The sequence below is a fragment of the Pavona decussata genome, unplaced genomic scaffold (assembly GCF_977016875.1).
Source record: "Pavona decussata unplaced genomic scaffold, jaPavDecu1.1 SCAFFOLD_48, whole genome shotgun sequence".
NCBI lineage: Eukaryota > Metazoa > Cnidaria > Anthozoa > Scleractinia > Agariciidae > Pavona > Pavona decussata.
Window position 1 is genome coordinate 4,572,992 of NW_028145470.1, and position 12,387 is coordinate 4,585,378.

Consider the following 12,387-nt stretch of genomic DNA (forward strand, 5'->3'; position numbering starts at 1 on the left):
TATAGTACTTTTACACAATGTTACGTATATTTTACCGTTAAGTTACAAGTTGGCACTGAACTTTATTTAAAGTATTGATCACTTGAAAGAGTGTTGATTGTCCTATTGTTTCCTTGCATGAACTGTTTTTGTATGATACGCCATTAAAATTGACATTAGACCACGCCCAGTGAGTATTTTTAGTGATCCTGTATTAAGCGGCCACCTGTATTAAGCGGCCACTTACTCAAGTCCCGAGGGTGGCCGTTATATACAGGTTCGACTGTACATAGTGTTTTCTGTCTGCACCCCCTTCCTCAACCTCAAAAGATGGTGTCCTTATTGCATAGCCACCCCTCTCTAGTATCCAGCAGACTTAAAATATACCATCACATATATTCCGTTGCGCATATGCCACACACCGACATTCAAATCCTAGCAGTATGCAGAATGTTTGGCAAATGAACCAAGTTTAATGGCCTTAGCTCCCACGAGTCTCCTGTAGCTCAATAGTAGAGCATCCGAACTAGTAATCGGAAGGTCTTAGGTTTGACTCTTAAAATGAGCTCTCAGATTTCCTTTTTCCAAGTATGTCTGTGTCACTCACTGAATAATACATCATTTTTATGTTTTTTCTTTTAGCTGTTTTTGAGAGACGCGGATCAAGCAGATGCGTGGATAGCAACAAAAGAGGCTTTTCTACAAGCAGAAGAATCTAGCGACAGTCTTGACACAGTAGAGACGCTGCTGAAAAATCAACGCAACTTTGAAAAATCCCTCACAGCCTACGAAGAGAAGATCAAGGCTTTGCAGCAATCTGCTAACCAGCTCATACAACAGGAGCACGTTGATTCTGACCTGATAAGCAAACGATGCAAAGAGGTGCTGGAGAACTGGGAACGACTGAAAAAGCGAGCCACGGCCAAGGTTGGGGACTTGGGCGAGTCCAGGAAATTGTTTCAGTTTCTGAGGGATGCGGAAGAGGTAAATGACTTGAAATAAGCGGCTTATTATATGGTTTGCAGTGCAGTATTTCATACATGGTAAAATTCTTGTATCAAGAACGGTGCCTCCATTTGCTACTGCGCATACGTTCTGCGCATCTCGCGATGGTGCGAGAAACTTGAATCTCTTAACGGTGGTGCCTGCTAAAACAGAGATATTTTTGCGCGGTTGATAACTACGCGGGAAAAGCAGATCTTGACAGGGGTTATCGAAATCCGAAAGAAAATTAGGGGTAACCATGCATTTTTCAGAGAAAATTAAACTTCAATTTGGGAAAAAAATTTCATACATTGTTTTGCATTTTGGCGCTTTTTAGAATTATTGTTGCTTAATTATCTCTAAAAAATGCGTGCTTACCCCAATTTTCATTTTGGATTCCAACAGCCCTTGGTAAGATCTGCGTTTCCCGCGCAAAAATACTTCGGTATTAGTAGGCACCGTCCTTAAGCCCCGCGGATTAAGAAATTTTTCTTCTTGTTATTTTTTCTCCAACTAAACAGATCGAGTCGTGGATGAACGAGAAACTGCAAACAGCATCCGAAGCGTCATACAGAGAAACATCAAACCTGCTACAGAAACAACAGAAGCACCAAACATTTGAAGCCGAGCTTACCGCGAACAAAGGTCAGCTTGACAACGTGCTCCGAGCCGGGCAGGCGCTATTGACCTCTACGCCTCGATCACGTGAAACCGTGGAAGCGAGGCTGAAAGACGTGAAGGAGCTGTGGAAGTTCCTGGGTGATATGTCAAACAGCAAGGGTCAGCGGCTTAAGGAAGCTATTCAGCGACAAACGTTCGAGAAGAATGTGGGTGATTTGGAGTCGTGGATAACTGAAGTGGAGAACAATTTAGCATCCAAGGTAAGTGAAATATAAATAAGCAGTGGGAGGTTTAAACTAGAAAAACGGGGATTTTTTTCCTTTTTCAACATTTTCAAACCAGTCGATCCATTTCCCACTTAAAGATCTCATCAGCTGGTTTGATGTAAAGTTGACTCACGTTGCAAGAACACTGTTTAGTAGCTTTCATTTGTATGCCCACACTTTAGGATTTCATCCACAGACTTAAACGTTGGAACCACCTTGAACAGCATAATAAACAGCACCACAGGAAAGTACTGCTCAGTAGCTTTCATTTGAATGGTCACACTTTAGGATTTCATCCACAAACTCAAAAGTTAGAACCACCTTGTACAGCATAATAAACAGCACCACAGGAAAGTACTGCTCAGTAGCTTTCATTTGCGTGATCATTCTTCCGGATTTTACCTACAGACTCAAATGTTTGCTTTAGTCCCAAGGTTGACATTATTTTAAATTAATCGGGCACTTCTGTCAGCATAATCTGTGTTTCGTTTTGTTTTGTTTTTTGTAAGGATTTTGGGAAAGATGTAAAGAGCACCAACAATCTGATCAAAAAGCATCAGCTACTCGAAGCAGACATCACCTCGCACGAGGAGAGAGTGAAGGAGATTTTAGTTCAAGCGGACGAGTTTGTAAAAGCAGACCACTTTGAGAAGGACGAGATTGAAGACAGGGCTAAGGCTGTTGCAGAAAGGTAATGAAAGTTAACCACCAACAATCCTCTACCTTTGAGTTGTTGTGGTTGTTGTTTTAAGACATTGACTGATTTTCACCTTGCATTATATATCGAACTCCAGTATGAAGAAGTGGTTTTGTTTTGGGGGCTTATTGTTGTTCTATTACAGACCACACGATCATCCCCTTGAGTGTCATGTGTCCTACCTTTCGTAACGCTTGAGGGGATACAGTGCAATGGAATTATTTAAAACTAAAGAGGGAAAATACCTTATTCGCTTTATATGCTTATTGCCCATGACAAACCACATGACATTCTCAGGGGTATCGATCCTTTGTCTATTTAGAAGTAAAGAATGCATGCCAGCGTGAATATGACCAATTCTAAAAGAGACTACTCCCTAGAGTACCGTCACGTGATCTGTAATGGGGCAACAAACGAATCGAATAGAGTGTGTGCACGGTGGCCATGTTGGAGGACTAAAACAATGGAATATATTTGCATAAAAATAGAATATATTTACCAAAGGAAAATCATTGTATTGTTTCGGTCCTCCAATGTGTGTTTATGTCTATTTAGATTCATGTGTCTTTCCAAGCCGGCTGAAGCACGAAGAGACAAACTTCAAGACTCGCTCGTTCTTCACCGGTATCTCGCCAATGTGCAAGAAGAGCTGGCCTGGATACGAGACAAGGAACCCCTGGTCAAATCTGATGACCTTGGACGCAACCTCATTGGTACGAGACAAAATTAAATACCCTGCCTTTTATCTTTGCGAAATTTTGAATTGGAAAACAGTACGATATGCGTAAATTAAAACAAGCAAGCAAAAAAAAAAAATCTCAAAACTAAGTGGCATTGGGGTATTAAAGTTAAGTTGCTAATGGCATCTTAGAAGTGGAAGAGAATCTTGCTTAAGAATGGTTCTTTATTAGCTGCCATAAAACCGCAGGAAAAGGCGTGATGTACTTAACCAGTCAGAAAGTCAGGCCGAAATTGTACGGTTGAAAGCCCCACAATCGAGACAAACGATCAATTTTGACCTATCATGTCAAGTTATGTTTAGGTTTCGTGCCGGACATTCACACTGGTAAACTATTAACGTTTTCTGGTTCAAACTGTTTTCTAAGGCCTATTTTAAAGTTACAGCTAAGAATCTAATCTGCACTCTTTTCATCTTTTAGGCCATTCATCACTCAAATAACAGTATACTGCTACAGTTGTTTGTGTAGTTATTGGGACATTCCAAAAATTTTCTTAATCTTCCCTGTGGAGGGTGGTTTCTGTCATAAGGGTTGTCGGAATATTTTTTCAAAGAAACTGACAAAATTTTAGCCCCCTCGAATACAGTCTTCAAAGGTGCCTTCAGCAAAAAAATGGAGATTGGAATCTGAACTTTCACAGGGAGGGGGGGGGGGGAGTGCGGATAATAAATGGAACTTCCCATTGGGCTGATTCTCTGAGACTTTTGCCAGTTTTCGTGGAGCTTCATTGACATTTGATGTTACTTAGATGTGACGAATAAACTGGCCTACATTTGAAAAAGCCTACCAAACAGTTCGTACGAAAGTCTGTTGATGATTGTTTTAAAAACCTGTTTTGCTTTTAGGAGTTCAAAATCTCATCAAGAAACAAGAAGCAGTTGACGCTGAAATAACAGCGCATGAGCAGCTCATAAACACAGTGATGTCTACCGCTGACCAGCTGATAGAACGCCAGCATTATGCTGCGGACGAAATCGAGGCTCGGTGTACTGAGTTGCAAGAGAACTGGGACGAGCTAACAAGTTTGTCAGCGGCTCGACAGCAAAGCTTACAGGATTCACTCAAGACTCAGCAGGTTAGAAATTCAAACCAAGAACCTCTCATCCCTTCACATTTTATTCACAAATTGAGAGTCAGAAAAGAAAAAACTGAAATGTGATGGTACAAAACGTTGTAAACTAAAGCAAATGGCTTCAAACTGAAAGAAATGTTTTGAACTGTTGCTGTAATTTGAATGGTCACGCTTTAATATTTCATTCAGACTCAAAAGTTAGACATTAAGGTTACCACTGATAGTGATATGTTTGCGTCTTGTATGCTATCAAGCATAATTACGATGAGAGCTAAGAGATACCCGAGAAACAGCCGTGCAAAATGCGGGGTCCATCAATCGCAACCCATAGACGTAACTTTCTGAGTTCACTGGAGCAAATTTCTTTGATTCATCAGAGGTCAGCTAAGATATCTGATTGAAGTGTCGAGTCTTGAACTTCAAGTTTATTTGGCAGAATATATTTTTATTTCATGATCAAATCTTCATGTTTTTCTCGTATTAAAATAAAAAAAATCCTTATTAATTCTTCTTCCCGACTTTGAGGCGTAAAAAAGTGTCAAATTTCACTTCCGGTTTGGTACTATGTTACTTCCAATTGGGTACAGTGTGACGTAAATACAGTAACGCTTAGTCTCGCTGTTCCTTTATTCCTCAGTTGTTGCATTCTGAGTATACAACAGTCCCATTCACATTTTCGTCCACACAGTTTTCTTCCTCTGCACACAAAAAGCAACTGAGGAATAGAGAAATCACAAGACTGGCATTCCTGTATTGACGTCACAATCCTACTATCCCCAGTCTCCTGTCTGGCTCGGTATTCAAGCAAATGAAAAAAATTCTGTCATACAGCTGTTTCGACAAAGGTTGTCCAAAAAGGCGTAAAAACGTACGCGACAATGCCGAAAGGTAGTCTGGAAAATACCCAATAAATTTCAATAAAAGCTCAGAATCCATATTGCTCGCCATCTCAAGTCTTCGCTGTACGGTCAAGGCATTGTGGATTCTGAGCTTTTATTGAAATTTATTGGTGATTCCCAGACTACCTTTCGGCATTGTCGCGTACGCTTTTACACTTTTTTGGACAACCTTTGTCAAAACAGCTGTATACGCGTCAGGGATCGCGTGAGAGTTGCAGTACGGTTTAAGCCTGCAGTGTTAATGGTGCACTCATGTTGAACGTATTGACAGTAGGTATGTGCCCAAGTGAATTACTCCCTTGTCTATTTTCCCCAGTTCTACACGGAAGTAACTGAAGTGGAGACCTGGATACGAGAGAAGCTGCCGCGGGTCTCCAGCGAGGACTATGGTCGAGACGAGACTAGTGCCCAGTCGCTGCTGCGTAAGCATGAGACTCTAGAACTGGAGTTAGACAGCTACAGGGCAAAGGTCGAAGATCTTAGAAACACGTGTCAGGAGCTGGTGACGGCAAAGAATTTTGATTCGGACAGGATTCAACGGCGACAAGTAATGTTTTGATTTCTGTTGGTAATTTTGACCAAAGATTTAAGCTCGTAAGCTTTGCCTCGTTGACTGCTCGCTTTCAGTAGCTATATACGATGCACCACTCTGATTGGTTCAATATTCATTGCTTATTCGCTGACACTAATCCTGTAAAATATATCTGCAAAACCAGTTCGGTGAAACCATTTTTTCTTTTAGATTTCTTACAGACTTAACATGGAATATTGTCATGTACAGTAATGAGATACCATACTCTTTAGAAAATAATTCCTGTTGTTGCCCTATTACAGTCATTTTCTTCAAAAAGGCATAAGTTACAATATTTCAACTCTTTGTTTCTCAAGAACTAAAACTAAGTTTTTACGTCATCTATGTGTTACAAGAATGAAATTGCATTGTCAAATGGAATCTGTTTGTCAAAAAAATTCAATAGCGTTGCTACTGTGAGGTAAAAGCCAGCGAAAACCTTTTCTTCAATTTCGGGAAAAAGTCAGGGAAATAAAGTTTATTTTCATCCGGCCACTAGGTCTGATAGTTCCGACATTACTAACGTTTCAAAATTTATTGATTTGTTTCTTAGTTGGAGATGGAAACTCGTTTTAAAGGACTGAGCGAAAAAGCATCTCATCGCCGCCAACGTCTTCTCGACTCCAACCAACTCTTCAACTTTTTCCGAGAAGCTGACGAAGTGGAAGCGTGGATTGCCGAGCGGGAATCGATTGCCACTTCCGATGATTACGGTCATGATCTGGAGCACGTGGAAACTTTACTCAAGAAGTTCGAAGACTTCACACGTGACTTGGTGACATCAGGGGAAAGGATTGCGAATCTTACTGCGCAAGCGCAAGCATTGTTAGACGAAGGCAACAGCGAAGGGGAGGTAAGGAAACATTCTTTTTTTTTTGGGGGGGGGGGGCGCTATCCTGTCTGTTTTTGTGGTGCTGTTACTCGAATGTGAGTTACTTCATTTCAATCTGACCATGAATCCACCTCTGTTTATCGCAGACACGACCGCACTGTTCCCAAAGTAACGAGTCTCGACAGTAGCGAACTCCTCCTAAAGTAACGATTATATGCCACTGGGTTTGACCCGGGGAAGAGGAAAAGGGCTACGGTCTTTCCTCGCACTTTGCACGCACGCTCGATTCCCATCACCCCTTAACCTCTCTAGCACTCGCCGCGCAGGCTATCAGTCACTAAGTAATTATTCAGTTCATCACTCCTTCAATCTTATCAGTTGTAACTTATTTCATTGTTGTCGACGGACTCTCGCTTGCCGTATGATTCTCTTGCCATTGTTTTTGTTTTTGTTTATGTTTGAACAGGCTATAGAAACCAGAATGGAAGAAGTTTGTTCCATGTGGGACACGCTAAAAGAGAGAACCAACTCACGGCTAGAGGCCCTGGACCGAGCCAGAGAGATTCACGCCTTCAATCGGAACGTGGAAGAAACGAGGGCCTGGATCCAAGAGAAAGAGGCTGCTCTGATGTTCAGTGATGATGGAGCACGTGACCTAAGTAGCGTCCAGGCCCTACAGAGGAAGCACCAAGGTTTTCAGGTCAGTGATTATGAGTGTTCAGCGGGAGATGCACTGTGGCACTGTCGCTACTTTTTTTCTCAAGTCAATTTTTTCACTTGAAAGGGAATTTGTTCGTTTGCCTTCAAATTTGGACAGTAGCTAGTTAATTATACACAACAAAAATATGTCTGCGAATTTTTTCTTTCAAAATGTTTTTTTTTTTTTCCGAAAGCGATTTTTGTACGATCATTCCACAGTTTTTTAATCCTATTTCGAAAAATGTTCTGTAACTTTTCACTGCAATTGAATTTGGCAAAACGCAGACACGTTTTTTAGCGCTTTGGGTGAGGAGGAATTAAATTAGCGATGAACAAAATTCGCTTTTACTTGTAGCTTTCAAAAGGTGATTCGGACGCTCGCATTTAGAGGTCGTGAAAAATTCGACATTCATTCAGGGGGGTTTCAAAACTCTTGGTATAGTTTGATAGCCATCTATAAGCTTTAATTTGATGTAGGGGTTTAGGTATCTACAGTTTAAACCGGACGCGCGAGAGTCACCTCTAAAAGTATACGGTAACCTTAACTTACTTGCTCTCCGGTCGACAGAATATTTTTTTCCCTTTTTTACCAGCTTGATCTTAAGGCGCTAGGTGAGAAGGTCGAATCAATCTCCCATGAAGCAGAGGACCTCATCTCAAGGTTCCCAGAGGGACAGGAACACTTGGCGGAACAGAGGGACGAGGTTGTGTCATCATGGCGTCGCCTGCAGGAGAAAGCTAGCAGTAAAAAATCCAACTTGACGCAATCTGAGGAGCTGCAAACGTTCTTGAACGACTTCAGGGATCTGATGTGAGTTTGCGCTTGTTTGTTTGTTTGTTTGTTGTTACATATTTTCTCGTAAAAGCGTTTTCATGTTAAGTTCTAAACTGAGCAAAACTCCATGTTGGCACAACCTGGTGGACGACAGACATAACGTTGCAACATCGTTGTACAACACTTGTTGGTACAACTATATTTGTACGTTCAGCACCACATCAAGTTGGTGTGGTGGTAGAATATGTTAGCCGCAGATCCAACTTTGGTCTCCAGCAAATGTTGGACGTGTTGTGTAACAATGTTAAAATGTTTACTGAGCCCCGATTATAGACCCAATGCAAAAATGGCTGACATTTTGATATTCTTTTGTCTACATTCAAATTGGCCTCACTAGCCTCGTTCTTGAGTTCAAAAATCAAAAGAATATTCTACCTTGGACGAGGCTAGTGAGGCTAATTTGAATGAAGACAAAAGAATATTAAAATGTCAGCCATTTTTGCATTGGGTGTATATACGTTGTTTGTTGTGTACGAAACGTGGAAATGTGTTCCCTTTAATCTCCAACCTTTTACCGCAGCTAAACGTTCCAACAATATTGGACAACATTTGTTTATTTCAACAATGTTATTTGTTAAGGGAAGGCCGATACCGATACCAAATACTCGATATCATCGTTACTGGGGTATCGTTGGAAAATATCGATACTTGTGAGATCTCTTCCGATACTCCTCACTTTACCACTCACTTGAATACTAAAGCATGGATTAGCGTCGAAAACCAACGTTTTTCCGTTTGTGTATGTGCTGTTGCGCTGTGCTTTGAAGTAAGTATTACAACCTTAACTTAGGTGGTCTCGGTGGTTCTTTTGTAGCCGGGCACTGCCTTGGCGATGACTTCAATATTTGGCATGCGTTAATATCACAGAAACGTCTCGGTATCGATTTTGAAAAAATGCCAAAATATCGTAATCGCATCGGATCGATTTGAAAAACTGGTATCGTCCTACCGTTAATATTTGACCAACATTTTTTTGTTGGATGAATGTTGGAGTGATGTGAAGTGACTTTTTGTAGCGCGTTCAATTCAACTCTGTCATACAGCAAATGTTTCGTAGCAATGTTGGGACGTTTGTCCATTCCTGAACTGATGGTCAAGCAGGAACGTTCTTTGTTTTGCGTTATAAGAGCTAAACACTTAAGCAGCAGAGACAGTCGTAGAACAGTACCAGGTTTGGTTTGTCACTGTTGAGTGCCTGACAATTGAACTTATGGCAGGTAATTGGACTCTTAGAGCCAGGCTTTTGTTGGATTTTTGGCAGAAGAGCTGAGCATTTAGATAGTCATGAGTCATTGAACTGAGCATAGTGTTATGGAGCTCCTGACAACGTATGCAGTTCGACAGGGAGGAATTTACAGATTTCTCGCTGAGGTTTGTGTTAGAGCTAAACATTTAGAAGAGTTATGGAGACGGTGAAGAATTTTCAAACTTCACGGAGAGCTGTGCCAGAGCTTGAGATTTAGAAAAGTCATAGAACAGAGCAACGTGAGCTAGCAACGACAGGCAGTTAGACAGTGAAGGAAGGATATGCAAGCATTGGGAGTTCAAGTTGACCAGGTATTAGTTCTTGTTATCGTGCAAAAGTGTCTTCCAGTTTAGATTATTGACTTCGTTAGTACATCGTGAATAACCCGTCTAATTTAAAGAACTGGTCGGACTCATTATGCTCCGAGAAATAATAAAAATACTGTTTGTTTTTACGTTCAAATGATACGAGTCAAGCAGCTGACTCACTAAGTCGATCATTTCTCTCGTGCAGGTCTTGGATTAGTCACATGTCATCTGTCATTACTGAAGACGAGCTACCAGATGACGTCACAAGCGCGGAGAGCTTCCTTACTCGTCACCAGGAACACAAGGCTGAAATAGACACGAGACAAAGGAGTGTCAATGATTTCTACGAAGCCGCTGACAAACTCATTGCGGATGGTCACTCTGCGTCCACGGATGTCAAGGAGAAAAAGCAGCGGTTGTCCAAAGCATGGTATGCGCTGCAAACCACGTGGAGTGAAAAAGGAGTTGAATTAGGTCATAGTAAAGAGGTGCAAGTGTTTAAGCGAGATGCTGACCAATTAGAAGCCTGGCTTAATGCACGTGATCTTGATCAGGAGTCAAGTGATGTGGGTGATTCTTTGGATGCTGTGGAGGAATTACTGAAGAAGCACGATGAATTTGAGCAAATGCTGCTCGCTCAGGAAATGAAATTATTGGGAATTACAAAACTGACGCGACAGGAGGAGGGGTTGAATAAACAGAAAGAGGAAGAGAACGAGATGCGGGCGGAGCAGGAGAGAAGGAGAAGGGAAGAAGAGGAGGAACAACAAGAAATGGAACTGAGAAGAAGACAGGAAGAGATGGAACGACAAGCAAAGAGAGACAAAGAACTGAAAGAAAAGAAACGATCGGAGCAAATTAGACTGAAAGAAGAAAATGAGAGGAAGGAGAAGGAGAGGAAACAACGAGAAGAAAGAGAGAGGCTGAGAGCTATGGAAGAGAAGAAAAGAGCAGAGGCGAAAGCGAAACAAGAGGAAGAAAGGAAGCGACAAGAGGCTGAAAGGAAACTGACACTGGAAGAGCAAAGAAGACGAGATGAACAGAACAACAAAAACAACAACAACAAATCAGTCAGTAGTCCTCAGGACCGGCGGAAAGCCTCAGACTCGTCCGCTGTCGAGGGTATCTTACAGCGTAAACAAGAGCTTGAAGCTGGTGGAAGAAAGGCGCACGCGCGCGCATGGAAGACGCTGTACACTGTGTTACGCGGGCAACAACTTTTCTTCTATCGTGAAAAGAAGGACGCACAAGGCACCAACTATGCTGCTCCGCCTGTCGACGTGACAGATGGATTCTGTGAAGAAGCCAGTGAAGCTGCAAGGCGAAGGAATGCTTTTAGACTGCTGTGTGACGACGATTCCGAATTCTTTTTCGTTGCGAAGGATCCTCAGGATCTCAATCGCTGGATGAAAAACATCAGTGCAGCCGCTGGAGAAATCGATCTCCCCAGCCCACCCCCTCCACCTCAAGCGACGCTGTTGCCAAGCCCCAAGACGTCTTTCCCAATGGAGCGACAGGAGAGTGGCGGATCCCCTAAAGTGACGACTCCATACCGGCACGCTCACAAACCCCTCATCACCGTAACTAGCTTTGAAGATGACGAGGATGTTCTCATCGACCCCCCTCCCCCTGCCCCTGTTAATGTACCCCCTTCCACAGTTCCCTCGGACTTTTCAAACAGTAGGGTACCGATGGAAGCCGACAGTGGAGATGAGAATGACATCTTGGTGGATATTGGAAGCCTTCCCCTGGAACCCGATAGTCTGCTCCCGGCTGTTCCTCCTCCGGATTTCGCCGATTTTGACGATTTTTCGGATGGTGAACAACTTCCAATACTGCCGACTTCCCCGCCTCCAGAATTCCTCTCAGATGATGAAAATGGTTTTGACAATGGCGTCGAAGATAGCCCCCTATCCAATATCCTCTCAGAGCTTCAACAACCTACCCCTCCCCCCAGAAGTAAACCCAAACGGGCTCCTCCGCCAGTGGCGCCAAAACCAGATGCGCGTTCACGGTCCGAGTCATATGACTCCTTAGACTCGGTAGGAATACCGAAACCACCAGTCAAACCCAAGCCCGTGAGTCTAACTAGTCAGCGGTCAACAAATAGTAGTCAGATGCAAGGTGTTCCTGGGTCTTTGCGGTCAGCGTTTAACAGTGCAGAGTCTGCGCACGATGATAAAAGACAGGATAAGAGAAAAGGTGTTTTGGGGAATATTTTTAAAAAGAAAAAGTGAATGGTGTTGAGGTATAGTAGTTAGAAGTCTAGCAGCATGTATTTCAACATTTACTACGCATAGATAGTGAAGATCATTTTTATCATTTTCAAAGACTTTTTAATAATTTTTTAGCCAAAATTGTAAATATATTAGCCAAATGGTCTGTATATAGCCTATTTAAAAAGTAGAATTTTTACTATTTAAATACATAGCTTATTTTTGTAGTAGTGACAAACACAAGTGTGAACTATTAAAAAAAGAAAACATTTTTGGATCTTAATGGGCAGTTATTTGCAGTGAAGTGTCTCATCCGATCGATTCCTTTCACACGATTTTTTATACTCTCTTACGCCACCTACAGACATTGTACAGGTTATAATTTCTCCATTGTAGCGATTAGAGCGCCGGTAGATCTAGTC

At 42.1% G+C, this 12,387-nt stretch overlaps 1 protein-coding gene across 2 annotated transcripts in view; it reads left to right on the plus strand.

The window, feature by feature from the left end:
* The window catches only part of LOC146481899 (spectrin beta chain, non-erythrocytic 5-like), a 67,622-nt gene extending 55,374 nt beyond the window's left edge, over window positions 1-12,248 (plus strand). For both annotated transcript variants that reach the window (XM_085107994.1, XM_085107995.1), the window contains 10 exons: window positions 622-963; window positions 1,485-1,844; window positions 2,360-2,541; window positions 3,103-3,260; window positions 4,133-4,362; window positions 5,575-5,805; window positions 6,383-6,682; window positions 7,128-7,361; window positions 7,954-8,171; window positions 9,955-12,248. In XM_085107994.1, the coding sequence (XP_084964120.1) occupies window positions 622-963; window positions 1,485-1,844; window positions 2,360-2,541; window positions 3,103-3,260; window positions 4,133-4,362; window positions 5,575-5,805; window positions 6,383-6,682; window positions 7,128-7,361; window positions 7,954-8,171; window positions 9,955-11,986 (4,287 nt within the window). In that variant the 3' untranslated portion in view covers window positions 11,987-12,248. The remainder of the gene's footprint in view (window positions 1-621; window positions 964-1,484; window positions 1,845-2,359; window positions 2,542-3,102; window positions 3,261-4,132; window positions 4,363-5,574; window positions 5,806-6,382; window positions 6,683-7,127; window positions 7,362-7,953; window positions 8,172-9,954) is intronic.
* The last annotated feature ends 139 nt before the right edge of the window (window positions 12,249-12,387 follow it).